Source organism: Salvelinus alpinus, chromosome 14 (assembly GCF_045679555.1).
Source record: "Salvelinus alpinus chromosome 14, SLU_Salpinus.1, whole genome shotgun sequence".
Lineage (NCBI taxonomy): Eukaryota > Metazoa > Chordata > Actinopteri > Salmoniformes > Salmonidae > Salvelinus > Salvelinus alpinus.
Window position 1 is genome coordinate 27,000,381 of NC_092099.1, and position 25,276 is coordinate 27,025,656.

Here is a 25,276-nt window from a genome sequence, read left to right on the forward strand (position 1 = left end):
GAAATGGGTCGGTTGTGCCATGCGTTTAACTTACAATCCATGTAGATATGCTAATGTTAAGGCATTGTAACTCCCCAAAAAAACCAAAAAAGAGTGGGAATAATTCAGAAACGTGTGTCTCCGGTGAAATATGTGGTAATTGTCAACCTTACCTGACTCGACATCCAGTGAGTACTTGTCAATGGCCAGGTTCATAGTTTGGTAGGCTGTGTTAGCGAAGTCTTCCAGGATCAAGTAGACTGCATTGTTGACGCCGCGGGGCATCGGCCTCCCAAACTTCATCCGGCTGTTGACCACGATACTCCCATTCCGGAAGTTCAGGATCTCCAGATTCTGGAAGTTAGTAAGGTTGGACTGGAGGTAGGGGACCAGCTAGAGAGAGAGAGAGGGGTAGGAGAGAGAGAGAGAGAGAGAGAGAGAGAGAGAGGGGTAGGAGAGAGAGAGAGAGAGAGAGAGAGGGGTAGGAGAGCGAGAGCGAGAGAGAGAGAGCGAGAGCGAGAGATGGGTAGGAGAGAGAGAGAGAGAGCGAGAGAGATGGGTAGGAGAGAGAGCGAGAGAGAGAGAGCGAGAGAAAGATGGGTAGGAGAGAGAGAGATAGGAGAGAGAAAGATGGGTAGGAGAGAGAGAGAGATGGGTAGGAGAGAGAGAGAGAGAGAGAGCGAGAGCGCGAGAGAGAGAGCGTGAGAGAGAGAGAGAGAAAGAGAGAGAGAGAAAGAGAGCGCGAGAGAGAGAGAGAGAGAGAGAGAGAGCGCGAGAGAGAGAGATGGGTAGGAGAGAGAGAGATGGGTAGGAGAGAGAGAGATGGGTAGGAGAGAAAGAGATGGGTAGGAGAGAGAGATGGGTAGGAGAGAGAGAGAGAGAGAGAGATTAGAATTGGCTATCCAAAATGGGGATATGTGGAGAAATCACTTTGCAAACCTATACAGCAATATAACAAAGAGCCCAGAACAAAAAGATATACAAGAAAAATTACAAATCCTTGAATTAGCAGTCAAAGACTATCAGAATCCTGTGGATACCCCAATTACAGAAGAAGAATTATTGGAAAAACTATGCACTCTCCAACCCAAAAAGGCCTGTGGTGCTGATGGTATTTTAAATGAAATGACCAAATATACAGACCACAAATTCAAATTGGCTATACTCAAACTCTTCAACATTATCCTCACTGCAGGTATTTTCCCCGATATTTGGAACCAGGGATTGATCACACCAATCTATAAAAATGGAGACAAATTTGACCCAAATAATTACAGAGGAATTTGCGTTAACAGCAACGTGGGGAAAATTCTCTGCAGTATTATAAATAGCAGACTACATCATTTCCTTGACGAACACAACGTCCTGAGCAGAAGCCAGATTGGATTTCTAAAAAATGATCATATAACAGACCACATTTACACCCTCCACACTCTAATTGATAAACAAGTTAACCAAAACAAAGGCAAAATCTACTCATGTTTTGTAGATTTCAAGAAAGCATTTGATTCAATTTGGCACGAAGGTCTTTTTTATAAACTAATAGAAAGTGGTATTGGAGGGAAAACATGATTTTATTAAATCAATGTACACTAAAAACAAATGTGCGGTTAAAATTGGCAGCAAGCAAACAGACTTCTCTCAGGGGCGGGGAGTGAAACAGGGCTGCCCAATAAGTCCAACATTATTTAACATCTACATTAATGAATTGGCAAAAACATTAGAAGAATCGGCAGCACCTGGTATCACCCTACACAACACTGAAATTAAGTGTCTGCTATATGCAGATGACCTGGTGCTGCTGTCTCCCACTAAAGAGGGGTTACAGCAGCACCTAGATCGTCTTCACAGGTTCTGTCAGACCTGGGCTCTGACCGTTAACCTAAAAAAAACAAATATAATGATATTCCAAAAAAGGTCCGGAAATAAGGATGACAAATATAAATTCTATTTGGACACAGTTCTATTAGAACACACCAAAAACGACACATATCTAGGACTAAATATCAGCAACACAGGTAGCTTTCACATGGCTGTGAATGATCTGAGAGACAAAGCAAGAAGAGCATTCTATGCCATTAAAAGGAACATCAAAATCAAAATTCCAATTAGAATCTGGCTCAAAAGTTTTCAATCAGTTATAGAACCAATTGCTCTATATGGCAGTGAAGTATGGGGTCCACTCTCTAATAATGAATTTACTAAATGGGACAAACATCCAATTGAAATATTGCATGCAGAGTTTTGCAAGACTGTATTGCAAGTACAAAGAAAAACTCCAAATAACGCATGTAGGGCAGAATTGGGCCAATACCCCCTCCTCATTTGAATAGAAAAAAGAGCCATCAAATTTTACAACCATCTAAAAACAAGTGACCCCAAAACATTCTATCACACAGCTCTACAATGTCAAGAGATGAAACCAGAGAAGAGTCCCCTCAGCCAGCTGGTTCTGAGGCTCAGTTCACCAACCCAAACCAACCCCATAGAGCCTCAGGACAGCCCTCAGAAAATCTGGCCCAACCAAATCATCACAAAACAAAAAGAAAAATATATCACCTATTGGAAAGACACCACAAAAAATCAAAGTAAACTTCAATGCTATTTGTCTCTAAACAGACAGTACATGGTGGCAGACTATCTGACCACTGTGACTGATAAAAAACTGAGGAAAACATTGACTAGGTACAGACTCAGTGAGCACAGTCTGGCTATAGAGACCGGTCGTCACAGACAAACCTGGCTGCCCAGAGAGGACAGGCTGTGCTCACTCTGCTCCAGGGGAGAGGTAGAGACAGAGCTGCATTTCCTATTACACTGTGACAAATACTCAGACCTAAGAGAATATTTCTTTCCCAAAATTATAATTCAATACAAAGAATTTGAAACTATAAAAGATGAAGAAAAAATCTAATATTTATTGGGTGAAAAGCCAAAATGCGCAGTTTTGGTAGCCAAATATGTGTCCTCCTGCCACAACCTGAGGGACAGCCAGTGAAAAGTGCAAAGTAATGTTGATAATATTTCCCATCTTGTTTTGTTTTGTCTTTCATACCAGGTCATGTGTCTTCTCAGTCATGTTGAGACTGGTCTACTACTGTTGCTTTAATGTATTGTTGTTCTGATTAATATTGTTGTTGTAGTTGTTGTTAATGGTAATCCCATGTCCACTACTACTATTATTATTGCTGTTGGTCCCACCATTTATTTATATATATTTTGTATATACACTGCTCAAAAAAATAAAGGGAACACTTTAACAACACAATGTAACTCCAAGTCAATCACACTTCTGTGAAATCAAACTGTCCACTTAGGAAGCAACACTGATTGACAATAAATTTCACATGCTGTTGTGCAAATGGAATAGACAACAGGTGGAAATTATAGGCAATTAGCAAGACACCCCCAGTAAAGGAGTGGTTCTGCAGGTGGTGACCACAGACCACTTCTCAGTTCCTATGCTTCCTGGCTGATGTTTTGGTCACCTTTGAATGCTGGCGGTGCTTTCACACTAGTGGTAGCATGAGACGGAGTCTACAACCCACACAAGTGGCTCAGGTAGTGCAGCTCATCCAGGATGGCACATCAATGCGAGCTGTGGCAAGAAGGTTTGCTGTGTCTGTCAGCGTAGTGTCCAAAGCATGGAGGCGCTACCAGGAGACAGGCCAGTACATCAGGAGACGTGGAGGAGGCCGTAGGAGGGCAACAACCCAGCAGCAGGACCGCTACCTCCGCCTTTGTGCAAGGAGGAGCACTGCCAGAGCCCTGCAAAATGGCCTCCAGCAGGCCACAAATGTGCATGTGTCTTCTCAAACGGTCAGAAACAGACTCCATGAGGGTGGTATGAGGGCCCGACGTCCACAGGTGGGGGTTGTGCTTACAGCCCAACACCGTGCAGGACGTTTGGCATTTGCCAGAGAACACCAAGATTGGCAAATTCGCCACTGGCGCCCTGTGCTCTTCACAGATGAAAGCAGGTTCACACTGAGCACATGAGCACATGTGACAGACGTGACAGAGTCTGGAGACGCCGTGGAGAACGTTCTGCTGCCTGCAACATCCTCCAGCATGACCGGTTTGGCGGTGGGTCAGTCATGGTGTGGGGTGGCATTTCTTTGGGGGGCCGCACAGCCCTCCATGTGCTCGCCAGAGGTAGCCTGACTGCCATTAGGTACCGAGATGAGATCCTCAGACCCCTTGTGAGAGCATATGCTGGTGCGGTTGGCCCTGGGTTCCTCCTAATGCAAGACAATGCTAGACCTCATGTGGCTGGAGTGTGTCAGCAGTTCCTGCAAGAGGAAGGCATTGATGCTATGGACTGGCCCGCCCGTTCCCCAGACGTGAATCCAATTGAGCACATCTGGGACATCATGTCTCGCTCCATCCACCAACGCCACGTTGCACCACAGACTGTCCAGGAGTTGGCGGATGCTTTAGTCCAGGTCTGGGAGGAGATCCCTCAGGAGACCATCCGCCACCTCATCAGGAGCATGCCCAGGCGTTGTAGGGAGGTCATACAGGCATGTGGAGGCCACACACACTACTGAGCCTAATTTTGACTTGTTTTAAGGACATTACATCAAAGTTGGATCAGCCTGTAGTGTGGTTTTCCACTTTAATTTTGAGTGTGACTCCAAATCCAGACCTCCATGGGTTGATAAATTTGATTTCCATTGATAATTTGTGTGATTTTGTTGTCAGCACATTCAACTATGTAAAGAAAAAAGTATTTAATAAGAATATTTCATTCATTCAGATCTAGGATGTGTTATTTTAGTGTTCCCTTTATTTTTTTGAGCAGTGTATATACATATATATATTATATTTTTTTTCGATATGTATACTTTGACAATGTAAGTAATAATGAACTTGAGCGAGAGAGAGCGAGCGAGCGAGCGAGCGAGCGAGCGAGAGCGAGAGAGCGAGAGAAAGATGGGTAGGAGAGAGAGAGAGAGAGAGAGAAAAAGATGGGTAAGAGAGAGAGAGAGAGAGATTGTTAGGAGAGAGAGAGATGGGTAGGAGAGAGCGAGAGAGAGATGGGTAGGAGAGAGCGAGAGAGAGAGAGCGAGAGAAAGATGGGTAGGAGAGAGAGAAAGATGGGTAGGAGAGAGAGAGAGAGCGAGAGAGAGAGAGAGAGCGAGAGAGCGAGAGAGCGAGAGAGCGAGCGCGAGCGATATAGAGAGAGAGAGAGCGCGAGCGATATAGTGAGAGAGAGAGAGAGAGAGAGAGCGAGAGCGAGAGCAAGAGAGCGAGAGAGAGAGCGAGAGACGGGTAGGAGAGAGAGAAAAAGATGGGTAAGAGAGAGAGAGAGAGAGAGATTCTTAGGAGAGAGAGAGATGGGTAGGAGAGAGCGAGAGAGAGATGGGTAGGAGAGAGCGAGAGAGAGAGAGCGAGAGAAAGATGGGTAGGAGAGAGAGAAAGATGGGTAGGAGAGAGAGAGAGAGAGAGAGAGAGAGAGAGAGAGAGAGAGAGAGAGAGAGAGAGAGAGAGAGAGAGAGAGAGAGAGAGAGAGAGAGAGAGAGAGAGAGAGAGAGAGAGAGAGAGAGAGAGAGAGAGAGAGAGAGAGAGAGAGAGAGAGAGCGCGCGAGCGATATAGTGAGAGAGAGAGCGAGAGAGAGAGCGAGAGAGAGAGCGAGAGAGAGAGCGAGAGAGAGAGCGAGAGCGAGAGAGAGAGCGAGAGAGCGAGAGAGCGAGAGAGAGAGCGAGAGAGAGATGGGTAGGAGAGCGAGAGAGAGAGAGATGGGTAGGAGAGAGAGAGAGATAGGTAGGAGAGCGAGAGTGAAAGATGGGTAGGAGAGAGAGAGAGAGAGAGAGACGGGTAGGAGAGAGAGAGAGAGACGGGTAGGAGAGAGAGAGAGAGAGAGAGCGAGAGAGAGAGAAAGATGGGTAGGAGAGAGAGAGATGGGTAGGAGAGAGAGAGAGAGAGAGATGGGTAGGAGAGAGAGAGAGAGAGAGAGATGGGTAGGAGAGAGAGAGAGAGAGAGAGATGGGTAGGAGAGAGAGAGATGGGTAGGAGAGAGGGAGAGAGAGAGATGGGTAGGAGAGAGAGAGAGAGGGATGGGTAGGAAAGAGCGAGAGAGAGAGCGAGAGAAAGATGGGTAGGAGAGAGAGAAAGATGGGTAGGAGAGAGAGCGAGAGAGCGAGAGAGAGAGAGATGGGTAGAGGGAGTGAGCACTGTCTACATACAACACTTCAAATTAAGTAAATACGGGGTGAATAAATTATCAAAATGAATAGCTCACCAGCTCGAGGAACCTTTGTTCTAGGGCCTTGTATTCTGCGGAGCTCTTATTGAAGAGGTCATCTGAGAACATCATGTTGGTGACCCTCAGACTGAAGAACACCATCAGAGCCCGCCCAGGGTTGATTGGCATGGCAATGCTGTGGTCCGTACTATTTACCACTCCAGAAGGGTACCCACTGCTCCCTTCCTCTGTTTGGTTTGTCCCGCCAAAGTGGACCAGGTCATAGTCTGTCACAGGGTCTATCGTCTGCAGCTGGTTAAATAGACATGACACAATTCATGGTGCAATTGGTCAGTGTGAAACAACATTTCGTAACATTCATGATAAAACAAGAAAATGTCTGTGCTTACGGATGATTAGACTTAAGACATGGACAGACTAGTAGGATTGCTGGCCGAGAGTACTTAGCACCTCTAAACAGAGTGCCGGTTGTAATTTGCAAACTGATGCTACATGTTGAAATGGGTGAAAATGACGGCCGTCAGTCGACACTGGCGGGTGGTCCCTATAACACACCGCGCCGATAGCAAGCGAACGAACGGTGAACAATCTGTCATTCACATGAAAACATGAAATGACCCCAGGAATTGATAGATCATTGCTCAAAGATGCACAAATACGATTCCCATGGTCATTTCATGTTTTCATGTGTGTCTGAGCTATTCGCAGTTCAAGCAGGCAGAAATGCAAAACACGTCATATTTCTGCCTGCTTGAACGGTACTATAACAAGGGGAGTTTTTCCTAGTCACTCAGAGCTCTGACTAACACACAATACAAGCATCATCTCTCAGTCATCTGTCATTACCTCCAGAGTGATAGAAATGTCTGGACCAGGGTGGTACTCGGCGGGTATGAGAGCTGGGGTGACCCCTTGGTCCTCTGGTTCTGCGGCTGTGTCCAGGGCCGTGGCCTCTGTAACCTCCTCATCTACTATGACATCAGAGACTCGAGTGAAGGGTGACTCTTTCTCCGCAGAGAGAGGGGTGGTGTGGGTGGCCTCCGGAGCAGCCTCATCGACCAATAAGATCTCGTCTTCTACCAAGTCCTCCTCCGAGATCTCAGAAATGTCCGGAACTTCAACGACCACTTCATCTGCCACCTCTTCCTCCACTTCCAGAGCATCCTCTTTAGTTACTGGCTTCTCGGTGATTGGTCCCTCTAAGCTCTCAATTTCCACTCCATATTCAGGTATTTCTGGATAAGACAGCACCACGTTAGTCTCCTCTTCAGGTTCATCTGGGGGCAGAGTCGCAATGGCAGGGGGATTTTCGGGGACATTGAGGTCCCCCACTGGCTCGGGAGCTTCCATCCTTTCCACAGGGACGAAGGCAGGGGCGTCTTCCTCTACCTCTTCAATGGTCTCCATCTCTATGATGGAGTACTCCAGCTCTTCAGAGGGTCCAGCTTCCTCTTCTAGAACCTCTACTGTGTCAGGGACCTCCACTGTTTCCTCCTCTACCTTATCTTCCTCAGAGACCACCGCTTCTGCTTCCTCTGTTTGGATATCTTCCTCTATGATTACCTCTTCCGGAACTACCTTCTCTTCTATGGTCAGTTCCTCTTCTGGAGCTGGCTCTTCTTCTATGGCTTCTTCTTCCTCAGGCTGGAAGTGCAAGTCCTTCAGTACTTTAACACCTGAACCAGAGGCCTCTATCTCCACAGGAGGCTCGGGGAGCGTAGCACCCTCTGGCTGCTCAGGGGAGGTAGGGTCTGTAGGGAGGTCCTCCAACAGAGGGCTCTCTGTAGACACAGTGTTCCCCAACAGCAGAACCTCCTCCTCGATGCTTGTGTCATCGATGGTCACCTCAAGCTCAGCGGGGAGGGTCATGCTCTCCTCTACAACAATGACATCATTCTCCCCCGTCGCTACATCCTCAGCTTCAACCTCGGGGGCGTCTGGGGTCATCTCAACAGCCAAAATGTCCTCCTGGACAACAGAAACAGAGGAGAAACCCATTAGTCCATCAATTGTTACACCGTCAGGTTGGGGTTGCATTCCATTTCAATTCAGGACATGGAATTGACCCCAACCCTGAACTGTATAGTATTATAATCAGTAGTCTTCAAAACAGCAAGGCTAGGGAACTATAGGTTTCCATGACTTAATGACTGCCAAAAATGATTTACTGACACACACACACATGCTCGGTGTATTGTTATCAAGTTTTAACTACCTACATGGTGTGACACCTACTCCAAGGCATAATACTAAGTATGATAAAACTTGAATATCACTCTAAGATAAGGTAGGTTCTGGGCAGCTTGGATGCCTACTGCTTCTGTTATGGCTGTGTGCAGTTGGCTGTAAATGCCAGTTACTGACTGGTAGTTTGCCAACCTCTTCCAGTCCATGTAATTACTCAAATTAATCACTTAGGGCCTTAGCACGCAAAGTAGACCAGCAGACCCAGTTACTGTTCAAGACCAAGACTGGAGCTCCCAGCTCGGATTACCACTACACAGCTACTGGACTACTGGCAGAATCAGACAGACGTGTAAAATTCAACAATGAAAATAGAGTCCTGCATTCAAACTGCTCATCTTCAATTTTTAAAAATGTTCCAGACCTATCCCTCACAAACACAGTTGGATTGAGAATCTCTCACCCTATCTGTCTCTCTCTAGCCCCAGAAGAGTAGTGGATTATTATAGCAAGAGCCAAGCTAATCCTCAAAGCCTTCCCCTCATCCTGTACTTCCTCAGCACTGGACAGGCCTGGATAACACCACCAAGCAGCAGTCTTAGCAAGACACTACCTAACACACCACTCTAACACACCATACTGAAATGCACACCTATATAGATTTAGTTTGATATTTTTTTTAAAGATCCATGCTCAACATTGTGCCTATCTCACTGTTGTCCAGAAAGTACCTCTGGACCAACAGGAGAGGTCAAAGGCTGTTGTCATGGAGATGACCTCTGACTTACCACACTGCCGTTGGTGTAATCCTCGGGTATTCCAGCAGTGGGCTCAAAGGACTCATTAACACTGGACACTGTGGAACCAAAGAGGACACAGAGTCAACTGTCACAGAGTCACTGGAGGGCCTATTCAATCACACCTAATATTCAGATTTCCAGGATCATTAAAAACAACATCAAAAGGCTCTCAACAAACTCAGCTGCATAATAAGTCAAACTTTCTCTCTCAATGTATAGGAGGAATTACATTTTTACACTCTCCCTCTCTTCTGTAAAATCCACTCTCCCTCTCTTCTGTAAAATCCACTCTCCCCCCTCTCCCCAGTCCTGACAGTGGTGGTGCTGACTGTGTGTGTTTACCTAAGGGGAACACTACTAATAACCCTACAGATCTGGCCCCTATACCTGCCACTGTGGGCCAAGACTGCATTACCATCAGGCCTGGAGGCTGTAACTTGGAGTTAATAAGCAGTGCCTGTAAGTCACCACACACTGTGCCAGGCAGGCATCTGACAGTAGTTACCCCTCATATCAGATGTCCCAGTCCATCAGACGGCATCCATCTTCAGGGAAACACAGGAAACTAATGACACTGATTCTTTTACGACACCGCCAGGGAGAATTCAACATAGCCCAGGGAGAAGGTATAGCCATCATTACTGTAGAACTTGTTCCATTCGCTGGATGAAACCCTGCCAGAAGTTAGAGCTAACCTACTTACTGACTGCTAAATTTCACACTCGCTGAAGCAGTGTTTGCACGTGTGTGTTTGTGTGGAGCATGCACGTGTGTGTGTGCATGTGTATGTGTGTCCCATGGAATTCATAGTTAGTCTGGCTACAGCAGGGCTGGTTCCAGACATAAGTGGTCGCTTAGGATCCTCCGCCGCAAGGGGGCCCCCGACCCCCAAAACATTATATACACACACACTTATATATTGTCACACAACACAATGCCACAGATGTCTCAAGTTGAGGGAGAGTGCAATTGGCATGCTGACTGCAGGAATGTCCACCAGAGCTGTTGCCAGAGAAAGTAATGTTCATTGCTGGACCATAAGCCGCCTCCAATGTCGTTTTAGAGAATTTGGCAGTACGTCCAACCGGCCTCACAACCGCAGGCCACGCGTAACCACGCCAGCCCAGGACCTACACATCCGGCTTCTTCACCTGCGGGATCGTCTGAGACCAGCCACCCGGACAGCTGATGAAACTGAGAAGAATGTTTGTCTGTAATAAAGCCCTTTTGTGGGAAAAAACTCATTCTGATTGGCTAGGCCTGGCTCCCCAGCAGTTGGTCCTGGCTAGTCTCCCAGTCCCTGCCGCTGAAAAACATAACCACAGCATGATGCTGCCACCACCATGCTTCATTCAAGGGATGGTGCCAGGTTTCCTCCAGAAATGAGGCTTGGGATTCAGGCCAAAGAGTTCAATCTTGGTTTCATCAGACCAGAGAATCTTGTTTCTCATGGTCTGAGAGTCTTTAGGTGCCTTTTGGCAAACTAGCGGGCTTCATGTGCCTTTTACTGAGGAGTGGCTTTCTTTTGGCCACTCTACCATAAACGCCTGATTGGTGGAGTGCTGCAGAGACGGTTGTCCTTCTGGAAGGTTCTCCCATCTCCACAGAGGAACTCTGGAGCTCTGTCAGAGTGACCATCAAGTTCTTGGTCACCTCCCTGACCAAGGCCCTTCTCCCCCGATTGCTCAGTTTGGATGGGCGGCCAGCTCTAGGAAGAGTCTTGGCAGTTGCAAAATTCTTCCATTTAACAATGATGGAGACCACTGTGTTCTTGGGGACCTTCAATTCTGTAGCAATACATTTGTACCCTTCCCCGGATCTGTGCCTCGACACAATCCTGTCTCGGAGCTCTACGGCCAATTCCTTTGACCTCATGGCTTGGTGTTTGCGCTGACATGCACTGTCAACTGTGGGACCTTATATAGACAGGTGTGTACCTTTCCAAATCATGTCCAATCAATTGAATTTACCACTGGTGGACTCCAATCAAGTTGTAGAAACATCTCAAGGATGATCAATGGAAACAGGATGCACCTGAGCTCAATTTCTAGTCTCATAACAAAGGGTCTGAATACTTATTTTCATAAGGTATTTAAATTTTTAATACATTTGCAAAAATGTCAAAAAACCTGTTTTTGCCAAGTCATTATGGGGTATTGTGTGCAGATTGCTGAGGATAATAAAGTTTATCCATTTCAGAATAAAGCTGTAACGTAAAATTTTTGGGGAAAAAGTTGAGGGGTCTGAAAACTTTCCAAAGGCACTGTATATCGATTTGGAAGTCAGTCGGGATCTCAACTTACTAGAAGAATCGTAGAATACACTAAGTGCAATTTCAAAATTTGTCTGTGCATTAGCAGTTTTTCTTTTGTTAGGTCAGTCACTGACAGTCACTCAATTAGCCATGTCAGCTAACAACTTTTTGATTGGTAGTTAGTGTACAGTAGCTACAATATATATGCACAACAGTATGTGGACACCCCTTTAAATTAGTGGATTTGGCTATTTCAGGAACATCCGTTGATGACAGGTGTATAAAATTGAGCACACAGCCATGCAATCTCCATAGACAAACATTGGTAGTAGAATGGCCCATACTGAAGAGCTCATTGACTTTCAACATGGCACCGTCATAGGATGCCACCTTTCCAACAAGTCAGGTTGTCAAATTTCTACCCTGCTAGAGCTGCCCTGGTCAACACTAAGTGCTGTACAGTGATCCCTCGCCACTTCGCGGTTCACTTATCGCGGATTCGCTATTTCGCGGATTTTCATAATGCATTTTTTATTTTTTTTTGGTGCATTGTGCTCTGCATTCTGATTCGCTAAAAACTCACTCCCGCTTCTTGTATCAAAACATGCTACGAATTGTGCTATCATTTTGTCGTCTCGTGCAGTTATGTGTACGTACATAAAACAGCTTGGCAAATTTACATTAAGTTGGCCAGGAAGGAAGGAAGGACTAACGCTTGGTCGCTTAGCAACCATGGTGCGAATGGCCACTGAACTTAAGCGAGTAGCTGAGGAATGGGACCCTTTGATGAGCCGTTCATTACAGTTCTCCAACGTAATCGATGGTGGCATGTCGGTGTACAAGGATCTTTTTGCAAAGAAGAAAAAAGAGCGACAACAGCTGCCTATCACTATGCTCTTCTCCCGAACAAACACACCTGCACCGCGGGCTTCAGAAGAAGAGAACACTGCAGAGCGCAGTCAGGATGCAGCGGCCCAGTCTGAAGAGCAGTGAAACGGCCTACACGTGAGTCACTGTATTTGTATACATGTAATAGTTGCTAATTGTAAAAAAAAAAGAAGTTTTCTATTTCGCGGATTTCACTTATCGCGGGTCATTTTCGGAACGTAACCCCCGCGATAAACGAGGGATTACTGTATTGTGAAGTGGAAACGTCTAGGAGCAACAACAGTTCAGACCCGAAGTGGTAGGCCACACACTCTCATAGAACGGGACGGCCGAGTGCTGAAGCGCATAAAAAAAAATTGTCCTCGATGGCAAAACTCACTACCGAGTTCTAAATTGCCTTTGGAAGCAACGTCGGCACAAGAACTGTTCGTCGGGAGCTTTATGAAATGGGTTTCCAAGGCCGAGCAGCCGCACACAAGTCTAAGATCACCATGCACAATACCAAGTGTCGGCTGGAGTGGTGTAAAGCTCGCCGCCATTGGACTCTGGAGCAGTGGAAACACGTTCTCTTGAGTGATGAATCACGCTTCACCATCTGGTAGTCCGACTGACAAATTTGGGTTTGGCGGATGCCAGTAGAACGCTACCTGCCCCAATGCATAGCGCCAACTGTAAAGTTTGTTGGAGGCGGAATAATGGTCTGGGGCTGTTTTTCATGGTTCAGGCCCCTTAGTTCCAGTGTCCACATATACTACATGACCAAGAGTATCTAAACTTTAAGTAATCATGGCCAAATACTGACTGGACATACAAGGCAGGTGCCTAGAGGGCCTGTGCTCCAGGGAGCCCCCATAGATTATTTTTCCCCCATTCTCACTCAGATGTCATATTATCATGGCATAAATCATTAAAACAATTGTAGAATTGCTTTAAAATGTCACAAATGTCTCTCCACCCCATGGAAAAATGGGTAGATCTGCAGGAAGTTTGCTGTAAAACTGCAAAAAAAAGTGTTGATGCCCCATGGCATAATGAATAAAATTGCATGCAATTTGTTATGAAATTGCAACGTTCTCTCTCCAGCCAATGGCAAAATGTATTACATTTGAGAAAGTTTGCTTTAGAACTACAACACTTTCTCTCTGGCCCATGGCAAAATGTGGAAAATGTAAGGAAATTAACTTTAAAACTTAAATGTTTCTCTCCACTGTCAAATGTTTTGCCAACCAAATCTTGCTTCCGCTAGAGCCGGCCCTGGGCTACAGTTCCAGAGTGTTGTGTCTCGTGGTTTGGCATTGTATGGTAACGTAAAGACAGTGTATTGTACAGTAGTGTTGTATGTCTTACCAGTATATAGTTGCAGTGAGTCAGGGTCCAGGACCAGAGTTGTATCACTGATGATGTTATCCTTGTGCTGGGCCTCGGTGATGTAGTTCCTCTCCTTCACCTCTCTGTAGGAGTTCTCCACCAGATTGGACTGCAGGGTCAGGTAGTCCAGCTGGTCACTGCTCACCCCCTCCCCTTCCACCTCCACTGTCACTGCATAGACAACCACCACACCATCCAACCTGCAATGGCAATACAGATACATCAGTCAGTTAATCTGTCAGTTGATCAATATATCAATCTATTAAATATATTTCCATCCATCATCAAAGTCTATCCACCCATACACCTATTCACAAATCAATTTTACTATCTATGTATATATTATTTTATTGATAAGTTTATTCATCTACCGTATCTAATATGCTTAGCTAGAAACAGCATCTCTAAGAGGAGAGAAGTTTCCCTTGGTGGAGTAGAGTTCCAAACACAGTACTTTGATTTACTCACCAACCTGTTAAAAGCATATGAGTCTATTCTGAAATGATAGTTTTATAGATTTACACCAAATTTACACCCGCCTGGAGCATCGTCTACAACTTCCATGACTTCCATCAAACCAGACCAACCACCAAAGTGATCAATATGGTCATAAACACAACAAAAAAAACACACAAGAGATTCTAGATGTTGAACCTGGCTATGTGGAAAAGCAATCTATCAGCTTCATATGGCTTCAGGGAGCCCTTCTCTGCTCTTCTCTTTTTCCCTGTGACCTAGATCTCTCAGCAGGCTTGGCATGGCCCAGGGTGAGGCACGTGCCTGTAATTAGCTCACTGCACCACCGCATCCCGGTTCTCCTGCTGTCAGCTCAAACTTGGAAAAGGAATACTCCTTGATACAACAACTTTCAGAATCCAAATGTTTAATGACACTTGAAACTAGTCTATGTTCCTTTCTACTCGTGTGCTGCACCTGCAGATACGAGGCGAGCAGATGGTCCTACTGTTCTGTTCCTGTCAGTACCACAATGGAACACTAGTGACCTGGGATCATCACTCAGAGGAGAGCAAGGCTTTCCTTAGTGAAGTCCCATGTAATTGCATAAACAGAGGATTGTTTGTGTTTGTGTGTGTGTGTGTGTGTGTGTGTGTGTGTGTGTGTGTGTGTGTGTGTGTGTGTGTGTGTGTGTGTGTGTGTGTGTGTGTGTGTGCATTTCAAATCAAATCAAATTGTATTTGTCACGTACACATGGTTAGCAGATGTTAATGCGAGTGTAACGAAATACTTGTGCTTCTAGTTCCGACAATGCAGTAATAACCAACGAGTAATCTAACCTAACAATTCCACAACTACTACCTTATACACACAAGTGTAAAGGGATAAAGAATATGTACATAAAGATATATGAATGAGTGATGGTACAGAACGGCATAGGCAAGATGCAGTAGATGGTATCGAGTACAGTATATACATATGAGATGAGTAATGTAGGGTATGTAAACATAAAAGTGCATAGTTTAAAGTGGCTAGTGATACATGTATTACATAGATGGCAAGATGCAGTAGATGATATAGAGTACAGTATATTCATATACAGTGGGGAGAACAAGTATTTGATACACTGCCGATTTTGCAGGTTTTCCTACTTACAAAGCATGTAGAGGTCTGTAATTTTTATCATAGGTACACTTCAACTGTGAGAGACGGAATCTAAAACAAAAATCCAGAAAATCACATTGTATGATTTTTAAGTAATTAATTTGCATTTTATTGCATGACATAAGTATTTGATCACCTACCAACCAGTAAGAATTCCGGCTCTCACAGACCTGTTAGTTTTTCTTTAAGAAGCCCTCCTGTTCTCCACTCATTACCTGTATTGACTGCACCTGTTTGAACTTGTTACCTGTATAAAAGACACCTGTCCACACACTCAATCAAACAGACTCCAACCTCTCCACAATGGCCAAGACCAGAGAGCTGTGTAAGGACATCAGGGGTAAACTTGTAGACCTGCACAAGGCTGGGATGGGCTACAGGACAATAGGCAAGCAGCTTGGTGAGAAGGCAACAACTGTTGGCGCAATTATTAGAAAATGGAAGAAGTTCAAGACGACGGTCAATCACCCTCGGTCTGGGGCTCCATGCAAGATCTCACCTCGTGGGGCATTAATGATCATGAGGAAGGTGAGGGATCAGCCCAGAACTACACGGCAGGACCTGGTCAATGACCTGAAGAGAGCTGGGACCACAGTCTCAAAGAAAACCATTAGTAACACACTACGCCGTCATGGATAAAAATCCTGCAGTGCACGCAAGGTCCCCCTGCTCAAGCCAGCGCATGTCCAGGCCCGTCTGAAGTTTGCCAATGACCATCTGGATGATCCAGAGGAGGAATGGGAGAGGGTCATGTGGTCTGATGAGACAAAAATAGAGCTTTTTGGTCTAAACTCCACTCGCCGTGTTTGGAGGAAGAAGAAGGATGAGTACAACCCCAATAACACCATACCAACCGTGAAGCATGGAGGTGGAAACATCATTCTTTGGGGATGCTTTTCTGCAAAGGGGACAGGACGACTGCACCGTATTGAGGGGAGGATGGATGGGGCCATGTATCGCGAGATCTTGGCCAACAACCTCCTTCCCTCAGTAAGAGCATTGAAGATGGGTCGTGGCTGGGTCTTCCAGCATGACAACGACCCGAAACACACAGCCAGGGCAACTAAGGAGTGGCTCCGTAAGAAGCATCTCAAGGTCCTGGAGTGGCCTAGCCAGTCTCCAGACCTGAACCCAATAGAAAATCTTTGGAGGGAGCTGAAAGTCCGTATTGCCCAGCGACAGCCCCGAAACCTGAAGGATCTGGAGAAGGTCTGTATGGAGGAGTGGGCCAAAATCCCTGCTGCAGTGTGTGCAAACCTGGTCAAGAACTACAGGAAACGTATGATCTCTGTAATTGCAAAAAAAGGTTTCTGTACCAAATATTAAGTTCTGCTTTTCTGATGTATCAAATACTTATGTCATGCAATAAAATGCAAATGAATTACTTAAAAATCATACAATGTGATTTTTTAGATTCCGTCTCTCACAGTTGAAGTGTACCTATGATAAAAATTACAGACCTCTACATGCTTTGTAAGTAGGAAAACCTGCAAAATCGGCAGTGTGTCAAATACTTGTTCTCCCCACTGTACATTATATTAAGTGGCATTGTTTAAAGTGGCTAGTGATACATTTTTGATCAATTTCCATCAATTTCCATTATTAAAGTGAGCTGGAGTTGAGTCAGTATGTTGGCAGCAGCCACTCGATGTTAGTGGTGGCTGTTTAACAGTCTGATAGCCTTGAGATAGAAGCTTTTTTTCAGTCTCTCGGTCCCTGCTTTGATGCACCTGTACGGACCTCGCCTTCTGGATGATAGCGGGGTGAACAGGCAGTGGCTCGGGTGGTTGTTGTCCTTGATGATCTTTATGGCCTTTCTGTGACATCGGGTGGTGTAGGTGTTCTGGAGGGCAGGTAGTTTGCCCCCAGTGATGCGTTGTGCAGACCTCACTACCCTCTGGAGAGCCTTACGGCTGTGGGCGGAGCAGTTGCCGTACCAGGCAGTGATACAGCCCGACAGGATGCTCTCGATTGTGCATCTGTAGAAGTTTGTGAGTGCTTTTGGTGACAAGCCGAATTTCTTCAGCCTTCTGGGGTTGAAGAGGCACTGCTGCGCCTTCTTCACAACGCTGTCTGTGTGGGTGGACCAATTCAGCTTGTCCGTGATGTGTACGCCGAGGAACTTAAAACTTACTACCCTCTCCACTACTGTCCCGTCGATGTGGATAGGGGGGTGCTCCCTCTGCTGTTTCCTGAAGTCCACAATTATCTCCTTTGTTTTGTTGACGTTGAGTGTGAGGTTATTTTCCTGACACCACACTCAGAGGGCCCTCACCTCCTCCCTGTAGGCCGTCTCGTCGTTGTTGGTAATCAAGCCTGCCACTGTAGTGTCGTCCACAAACTTGATGATTGAGTTGGAGGCGTGCATGGCCACGAAGTCGTGGGTGAACAGGGAGTACAGGAGAGGGCTCAGAACGCACCCTTGTGGGGCCCCAGTGTTGAGGATCAGCGGGGTGGAGATGTTGTTACCTACCCTCACCACCTGGGGGGCGGCCCGTCAGGAAGTCCAGTACCCAATTGCACAGGGCGGGGTCGAGACCCAGGGTCTCGAGCTTGATGACGAGTTTGGAGGGTACTATGGTGTTAAATGCTAAGCTGTAGTCGATGAACAGCATTCTCACATAGGTATTCCTCTTGTCCAGATGGGTTAGGGCAGTGTGCAGTGTGGTTGCGATTGCGTCGTCTGTGGACCTATTGGGGCGGTAAGCAAATTGGAGTGGGAGATACCATCGATCACCACATTCTTTTGGAGAGATTGGAAACCCAAATTGGTCTACACGGACAAGTTCTGGCCTGGTTTAGATCTTATCTGTCGGAAAGATATCAGTTTGTCTCTGTGAATGGTTTGTCCTCTGACAAATCAACTGTACATTTCGGTGTTCCTCAAGGTTCCGTTTTAGGACCACTATTGTTATCACTATATATTTTACCTCTTGGGGATGTCATTCGAAAACATAATGTTAACTTTCATTGCTATGCGGATGACACACAGCTGTACATTTCAATGAAACATGGTGAAGGCACAAAATTGCCCTCGCTAGAAGCCTGTGTTTCAGACATAAGGAAGTGGATGGCTGAAAACGTTCTACTTTTAAACACGGACAAAACAGAGATGCTTGTTCTAGGTCCAAAGAAACAAAGAGTACTTCTGTTGAATCTGACAATTAATCTTGATGGTTGTAAAGTCGTCTGAAATAAAACTGTGAAGGACCTTGGCGTTACTCTGGACCCTGATCTCTCTTTTGACGAACATATCAAGACTGTTTCAAGGACAGCCTTTTTCCATCTATGTAACATTGCAAAAATCTGAAATTTTCTGTCCAAAAATGATGCAGAAAAATTCATCCATGCTTTTGTTACTTCTAGGTTAGACTACTGCAATGCTCTACTTTCCGGCTACCCGGATAAAGCACTAAATGAACTTCAGTTAGTGCTAAATACGGCTGCTAGAATCCTGACTAGAACCAAAAAATTTGATCATATTACTCCAGTGCTAGCTTCCCTACACTGGCTTCCTGTTAAGGCAAGGGCTTATTTCAAGGTTTTACTGTTAACCTACAAGCGTTACATGGGCTTGCTCCTACCTATCTTTCCGAGTTGGTCCTGCCGTACATACCTACACGTACGCTACGGTCACAAGACGCAGGCCTCCTAAATTGTCCCTAGAATTTCTAAGCAAACAGCTGGAGGCAGGGCTTTCTCCTATAGATCTCCATTTTTATGGAATGGTCTGCCTACCCATGTGAGAGATGCAGACTCGGTCTCAACCTTTAAGTCTTTACTGAAGACTTATCTCTTCAGTAGGTCATATGATTGAGTGTAGTCTGGCCCAGGAGTGTGAAGGTGAGCAACGAACCACCCTTGCTGTCTCTGCCTGGCCGGTTCCCCTCTCTCCACTGGTATTCTCTGCCTCTAACCCTATTACAGGGGCTGAGTCACTGGCTTACTGGTGCTCTTTCATGCCGTCCCTAGGAGGGGTGCATCACTTGAGTGGGTTGAGTCACTGACGTGATCTTCCTGTCTGGGTTGGCGCCCCCCCCTTGGTTTGTGCCGTGGCGGAGATCTTTGTGGGCTATACTCGGCCTTGTCTCAGGACGGTAAGTTGGTGGTTGAAGATATCCCTCTAGTGGTGTGGGGGCTGTGCTTTGGCAAAGTGGGTGGGGTTATATCCTTCCCGTTTGGCCCTGTCCGGGGGTATCATCGGATGGGGCCACAGTGTCTCCTGACACCTCCTGTATCAGCCTCCAGTATCTATGCTGCAGTAGTTTATGTGTCGGGGGCTAGGGTCAGTCTGTTATATCTGGAGTACTTCTTCTGTCTTATCCGGTGTCCTGTGTGAATTTAAGTATGCTCTCTCTAATTCTCTCCTTCTCTCTTTCTTTCTCTCTCTCGGAGGACCCGAGCCCTAGGACCATGCGTCAGGACTACCTGGCATGATGACTCCTTGCTGTCCCCAGTCCACCTGGCCTTGCTGCTGCTCCAGTTTCAACTGTTCTGCCTGCGGCTATGGAACCCTGACCTGTTCACCGGACGTGCTACCTGTCCCAGACCTGCTGTTTTCAACTCTCTAGAGACCGCAGGAGCGGCAGAGATACTCTTAATGATCGGCTATGAAAAGCCAACTGACATTTACTCCTGAGGTGCTGACTTGCTACACCCTCAACAACTACTGTGATTATTATTATTTGACCATGCTGGTCATTTATGAACATTTGAACATCTTGGCCATGTTCTGTTATAATCTCCACCCGGCACAGCCAGAAGAGGACTGGCCACCCCTCATAGCCTGGTTCCTCTCTAGGTTTCTTCCTAGGTTTTGGCCTTTCTAGGGAGTTTTTCCTAGGCACCGTGCTTCCACACCTGCATTGCTTGCTGTTTGGGGTTTTAGGCTGGGTTTCTGTACAGCACTTTGAGATATCAGCTGATGTACGAAGGGCTATATAAATAAATTTGATTTGGTCTAAGGTGTCAGGTAGGGTGGAGGTGATATGGTCCTTGACTAGTCTCTCAAAGCACTTCATGATGACGGAAGTGAGTGCTACGGGGCGGTAGTCGTTTAGCTCAGTTACCTTAGCTTTCTTGGGAACAGGAACAATGGTGGCCCTCTTGAAGCATGTGGGAACAGCAGACTGGGATAAGGATTGATTGAATATGTCCATTTGTGCATTCCTGTGTGTGTTAGTGTGACTACACAGCAAATTTGTGTTAAAATCTCTGTGTTGAGGCAAAAAGTGTTGCGAGTTTTCAATTGGTGTAGGCTACAGGACTGAAAGTCATCGAATGCAACAGTCATGTCTCTGTTACGGCCAAACAGTCATGTCTCTGTTACGGCCAAACAGTCATGTCTCTGTTACGGCCAAACAGTCATGTCTCTGTTACGGCCAAACAGTCATGTCTCTGTTACGGCCAAACAGTCATGTCTCTGTTATGGCCAAACAGTCATGTCTCTGTTACGGCCAAACAGTCATGGGTGATACAGGTAAATATGCATATAATTAAAATACTCCAAAATGAGTTACTGTATCACCACAGGTGTTAATTCCCCAACACCGAGAAAGTGTAAAAGCATCAGCTCTAATAAAACTGGAAACTGGATGCAGTTTATCACAGTGCCATCCGTTTTGTTACTAAAGCACCTTATACGACCCACCACTGCGACCTGTATGCCCTAGTCGGCTGGCCCTCGCTACATGTTCGTCGTCAGACCCACTGGCTCCAGGTCATCGACAAGGCTATGCTAGGTAAAGTGCCGCCTTATCTCAGTTCACTGGTCACGATGGCTACACCCACCCGTAGCACGCGCTCCAGCAGGTGTATCTCACTGATCATCCCTAAAGCCAAAACCTCATTTGGACGCCTTTCCTTCCAGTTCTCTGCTGCCTGCGTTTGGAACGAATTGCAAAAATCTCTGAAGTTGGAGACTTTTATCTCCCTCAACAACTTTAAACATCTGCTATCCAAGCAGCTAACCGATCGCTGCAGCTGTACATAGTCCATCGGTATATAGCCCACCCAATTTACCTACCTCACCCCCCATACTGCTTTTATTTATTTACTTTTCTGCTCTTTTGCACACCAGTATCTCTACTTGCACATGATCATCTGATGATTTATCACTCCAGTGTTAATCTGCTAAATTGTAATTATTCGATTTATTGCCTACCTCCTCATGCCTTTTGCACACATTGTATATAGATTCTCTTTTTTTCTACCATGTTATTGACTTGTTTATTGTTTACTCCATGTGTAACTCTGTGTTGTTGTCTGTTCACACTGCTATGCTTTATCTTGGCCAGGTCGCAGTTGCAAATGAGAACTTGTTCTCAACTAGCCTACCTGGTTAAATAAAGGTGAAATTTAAAACAAAAACAATATAAAAAAATAAAAAAAAGTTGGAATCATCTGGTGTTAGAAATCCAACACTCTTAGGCTGTTAGTTTAACACCATTTGAGATGTTCAATGCTAAGTTCAAAATGGTGCCAATAGACATGGCAGCTCTGTTTCTGGCTCCTAAGCAATTTAGCAGTATTTATTTGTCTTTTTTGTTTCTTCTTACATCATTAGCCTAGAACGTTTTTTTGCAAAGAACTATAAGCACTTTGCTACACCTGCAATAACATCTGCTAAACATGTGTTTGTGACCAATAAAATTTGATTTGAAAGTGTTACATTTAACACTATTGATGTAAAAATTCATCATCCCCCCCAGTGGTTGACATTGACAGGCCATGAGGCTGATTGCTGTGGGCATAAAGCCCCAGAGATGAGCTCCTCTCCTGGGTTAAGGGTTAGGTAGCAGCTTGTCTCTCTGTCAGGCCCCGGCCTTATCCTGCTTTTCAGGTGAGCGACCGCGATAACACCATTAAGCCAAGCAAACAAAAGAAAAACACCCAACACACCCTCACACTTTCCCACGCATGCTCACAGGTAAACACAGCATGGATCCCACGTGACCCTCAGACAGCGACAACCACACACACACTCTCTGTGTAGACAAGGTTATTCTTAACCACAGATCTAGGGTCAGATTACTAGTGACTGAACACCTCCAGGGCTGTTGGTACGGGTCTATACTCACCCTTGGGCATCCTTCTGAAGCCTGCATGAAACATAAACAAAACACACTTTATCTAAAGAAATTATGTTTCACAAAGACCAGGTGAGAAGGTCAGGTCAATTTATCAAACCAACAGTCTAACACCACTAGCCTGGTCACATCTGTGTGTTTTAGCCAACTCTTAAGATTAATGCATCATGCCATACATGTATGTACAGTATAGTATGACAATGATAGTTAAGGGAGTTGGTTAAACTGAGGCACATCAAGACATGACCAGGACCAGTTTCCTACACCACTACAGTAGAGACTTACCTGAACTGCAGCACAGCCACACTCTTAAAGCCTGGCAGTCCCCCCACAGCATCCTTTATCTGCAAACACAGAGGTCAACATAAGCATCCTTTATCTGCAAACACAGAGGTCAACATCAGCATCCTTTATCTGCAAACACAGAGGTCAACATCAGCATCCTTTATCTGCAAACACAGCGGTCAACATCAGCATCCTTTATCTGCAAACACAGAGGTCAACATCAGCATCTTTTATCTGCAAACACAGAGGGCAACATCAGCATCCTTTATCTACAAACACAGAGGGCAACATCAGCATCCTTTATCTGCAAACACAGAGGTCACAGGGAGTTCAACAGTCAACATCAGCATCCATGTCACTCGGTGCCCTAACTTTATCACTATCCTTATCCCTAAACCTAATCAAATAAAAAAGAGTTTAGGTACTGAATTCTGAGGATATTGAAAGTTGACGTCCTCTCTAGCATGGCCATCTAGTGACTACTACGCACTCAGACCACCGATTGAACCTTGTTGCTGGGTGCTAATGTGAAGCGCTTTGTGAAGAGAACCATTGTTCTGCTAACTCATTGACCCATCATTGCGGAATACCTGCTCAGTGATAAAATGTAATCAAGTTTAATAGTGTACAAACAAGCCTGCCATTACACCCTTTTCTGCCTTCCCCTTTCAATGCGCCAGATAACTGCTTTCGCAATCACTATTATTTGGACACATTTGGAGACACAGCCTACTTTTTCCAGCTGTCACATTGTGTCTTTCTGAACTTGTCCATCCCTCTCCTCCCTCTTCTATCTCTCTCCTTCTTTCCCTGTCTATCTCCTTCCCCCTTCCCATACACAGAGTGATCAAATTTAAGACAGAGTAATAATGAGTACATTAATGGCTTGCAGGGGAGAGTCAAAATCATCTTATTTTACCAGCAGCAGTAAAACGTCTGACCCAGTTGTTCTCAGTCAAAAAGTCTCAATGGTGGAGGAAAGTTATCTGTGAGTTCGTGGGTGTGTGTCCTTCCTTTTTCACTCCAGTCCCGCTTGCGGCCTCAAGCCACATCATAAACTGTCAATTTCAGCATCCTTTCACACAAAGTATGCCTAGTGTCAAATACAAACAATCAAATAAAGGGAATTTGAAATCCTGCCCAACTGTGAGGGTTCTTTATAGTGCCCTGACTGTGTGTGTTAAATCTAACAATAAATCACTACAGCCTCAGAGCCAAGCCTACAAACCAAGTGATGGGTGAGGAGAGGCCAGGAGAGGAAATAGGATGGAGAGTGAAAAGGGGTGACAGGAGTGAGAGAAGCAGAAAGAACATCTGAGTCATACCTTGTCAGTGAACTGCTGGTTGAGTGTCTGGTACTGGAGGCTGGCAGGGTCTCTGAGAGCATCGCTGTACCTCTCTCCCTTCAGCAGGATACTCAGCTCCACCACCTGCTCCAGCTGGACCCGCTCCAACACCTCCATCTCTATGTCATTTGTGGGTTCTTTGGAAGCCTCTGGCTCCTCTATGATGACCTCACTGACCACCTCTGGGTGGTTAGGGAGTGAGAGGGTAAAAGTCAGTGTTTTTACAAAGCAACACTTCTTACAGCACTTGTCTCTGAATCAACTTAATCCAGCTCTTTAGAATGAGGTAATTAGCTGACTCAGGTACATTACTACTGGGCTGGATCCAAAGCCTGCACAACCTGTGGGTCTTCAGGACTAAAGAAATCTGATTGTCAACTTCGACGCAGGTCTGTGCTATATGTGCTTTAGCCAAATCCTCTAACTATCATTGTAATGGTATGTTTACCGCGAGACATCAGAAGCATTGATTGGCTTAAGCTCATATGTGGACCTAGACATCAATAGCCAGAGTTGGCTAACTGTGCTCTGATTTCTAATGTGGATTAAACAGCTCTACTGGGATAGAGAGGGAGATGGGGTCGAGAGAGACAGAGAGAGCAAGAGAGACAGAGCGAGAGAGACAGAGATAAAGGAGGGATGAAAGATGCGTGTGTCACTGACCTTGAGCTTCCTGTTCTGTGTCTGGAGTCTGGGTGCTGTGGAACAACAATCAGTCACAGTTAGAAAGAGGTTTCACTCACAGATCTCATCAATTTAAATTATAAAAATGTTTTTTTTAAGAGTAATTTAAGAAGCACATGACAATGTTTGGGGTTCTACATGGAGTGGATATGGGCACAGCAGCCATAGAGATATATACACTGTATCTATCTCTATGGGCACAGCAGAGGGTGCAGAGGATGAGGAGTAATATGGCCAGGTAAGGTTGAAGAACCTTCAGAACCTTACCCGCACATATGTAACCATGAGTTGGTGGCATCACTACAGTTGATAGAACAGAAGTAGAGAGAACAGCAATGGGAAAATGAATGAGACATGTAATACAAGGGTAATGCCCAGTGAATACGCTCAAAGAGTGGTTACAACGGCAAATAAAGTGAATATGATATGATGCCTTGCCTTTTTAACCCTGTCACTGACATTCTCTGAAATTGGATAGACAGAAGACAGAAATGTTACAGGAGCAAGTACAGTAATAACTGAAGCAGGATTATAATTGTTACATACACAAAATAACGTTAAAAAAACAAAA

At 45.5% G+C, this 25,276-nt stretch overlaps 1 protein-coding gene across 1 annotated transcript in view; it reads right to left on the minus strand.

The window, feature by feature from the left end:
- impg2a (interphotoreceptor matrix proteoglycan 2a) overlaps positions 1–25,276 on the minus strand; it is a 29,912-nt gene that overhangs the window by 2,147 nt on the left and 2,489 nt on the right. Inside the window, exons 4-13 of the mRNA XM_071340093.1 lie at positions 25,165–25,169; positions 24,685–24,719; positions 24,001–24,203; positions 22,676–22,734; positions 22,382–22,402; positions 13,662–13,882; positions 9,161–9,228; positions 7,035–8,156; positions 6,225–6,479; positions 153–354 (exon numbers count right to left, since the gene is read on the minus strand). Of these exons, the coding sequence (XP_071196194.1) occupies positions 153–354; positions 6,225–6,479; positions 7,035–8,156; positions 9,161–9,228; positions 13,662–13,882; positions 22,382–22,402; positions 22,676–22,734; positions 24,001–24,203; positions 24,685–24,719; positions 25,165–25,169 (2,191 nt within the window). The remainder of the gene's footprint in view (positions 1–152; positions 355–6,224; positions 6,480–7,034; positions 8,157–9,160; positions 9,229–13,661; positions 13,883–22,381; positions 22,403–22,675; positions 22,735–24,000; positions 24,204–24,684; positions 24,720–25,164; positions 25,170–25,276) is intronic.